This window comes from Austrofundulus limnaeus, unplaced genomic scaffold (genome assembly GCF_001266775.1).
Source record: "Austrofundulus limnaeus strain Quisiro unplaced genomic scaffold, Austrofundulus_limnaeus-1.0 Scaffold286, whole genome shotgun sequence".
NCBI classification, from domain to species: Eukaryota; Metazoa; Chordata; class Actinopteri; order Cyprinodontiformes; family Rivulidae; genus Austrofundulus; species Austrofundulus limnaeus.
The window spans coordinates 275,151-276,615 of record NW_013952688.1 but is presented as its reverse complement, the minus strand read 5'-3'; the positions used below and the strand labels follow the sequence as shown (position 1 = coordinate 276,615).

At 39.6% G+C, this 1,465-nt stretch overlaps 1 protein-coding gene across 1 annotated transcript in view; it reads right to left on the bottom strand.

Annotated features, from left to right (window-relative positions):
• The window catches only part of LOC106526660 (glucagon receptor), a gene marked incomplete at its 5' end in the record, with an annotated part of 69,833 nt that overhangs the window by 44,318 nt on the left and 24,050 nt on the right, over window positions 1-1,465 (bottom strand). The window contains 1 exon segment of the mRNA XM_014021300.1: window positions 150-238. Within this exon segment, the coding sequence (XP_013876754.1) occupies window positions 150-238 (89 nt within the window).

Below are 1,465 nucleotides of genomic sequence, written 5' to 3'. Positions count from 1 at the left end.
AAAATGAAGTGTATGAACAAATGGAAACTTTTCAGGTTGTGTTATTTTAGACTGTCAGAGTCACAATGTTGCTCAACCATCTGCCACAGTTAACTTTAAACAGCAAGAGTTCATTTGCTAAATACACAGTTTTATTCACAGACACACACCTCACGGGGATCATCGTCACATTCGCTGGTATTCTTTTGTGCCCATTTACCGTCTTCACCGCAGACTCTGTAGACAAGACCCTGCTGAACTGTTCGGAAACACAGAGTGACATTATATATACAGTAAGTGTGGGTCATTCACAAAAAATTAAATGCCATTCCCCAAAATCTAAGATAAAATATATTAATAAAATAGGTCTTTGAAATGAAAGTTCAACAAAACAAATTAAACACGCACACACACTATATTGCCAAAAGTATTGACTCACCTGCCTTAACTCATATGAGCTTAAGTGACATCCCATTCCTAATCCATAGGGTTCAATATGATCTTGCTTCCCCACTTTGCAGCTACAACAGCTTCAACTGTTCTGAAGGCTGTCCACAAGGTTTAGGAGTGTTTATGGAGATTTTGGACCATTCTTCCAGAAGCACATTTGTGAGGTCACATACTGATGTTGGACAGAAGGCCTGGCTCTCAGTCTCTGCTCTAATTCATCCCAAAGGTGTTCTATCAGGTTGAGGTCAGRGCTCTGTGAAGACCAGTCAAGTTCATCCACACCAGACTCTGACATCCATGTCTTTATGGACCTTGCTTTGTGCACTGGATGGGTGCACAAATACTTTTGGCAATATAGTTTATAAAATATCTAATGCAATAATGTAGAAATCTGAATTAACAGTGTAGCACAAGACATTTCTGCATTCTAAGGCCCAGCTCAGTCCACCCCGGCTCCAGTCAGCCTAGATTTATCATACCCAGGCAGGCCCTAGTTGTGTTTGTATTAAGATAAGTGCCACCTATGTCTGCCTCGTGTCTTGGGGGTTGGGTCTCGGTCCTCCACAGTCACTATTAAATATTCCATTGGAGAAATCTTGTATATACACGCATGTTCACAACTGCTCACAAACAGGTGCTCTGATCCGGGGGTTCTGACTGGTCACTGAGTGTGTATATATGTCTACGTGTATATACTGACAATATTTATGAATGTAGGCATGTATGTATGTATATCTTTATATATGTATGGGTATGTGTGTATATGCCTTCTATGTATTTATCCATTTAATTTTCAGGTGAGCMGACAGATGTTGGGTGTGTGGTCCTGTGTTTTGTTGGTGTATATTTAATATAATCCTAATCGCTATTTCAGTCTTTCTATCTTTCTAATTACTTCTCTCTCTGTTTTTCTCTCTCTCTCTCTCTCCCATGTAGAACATATACACACACACAAAAAAAAAAAACATAATGGTGTGGAGAGGATGGCCATAAGGGGAGAAGGGAGGCCATCAAAAAAAAGAAACTAAATAAAGAC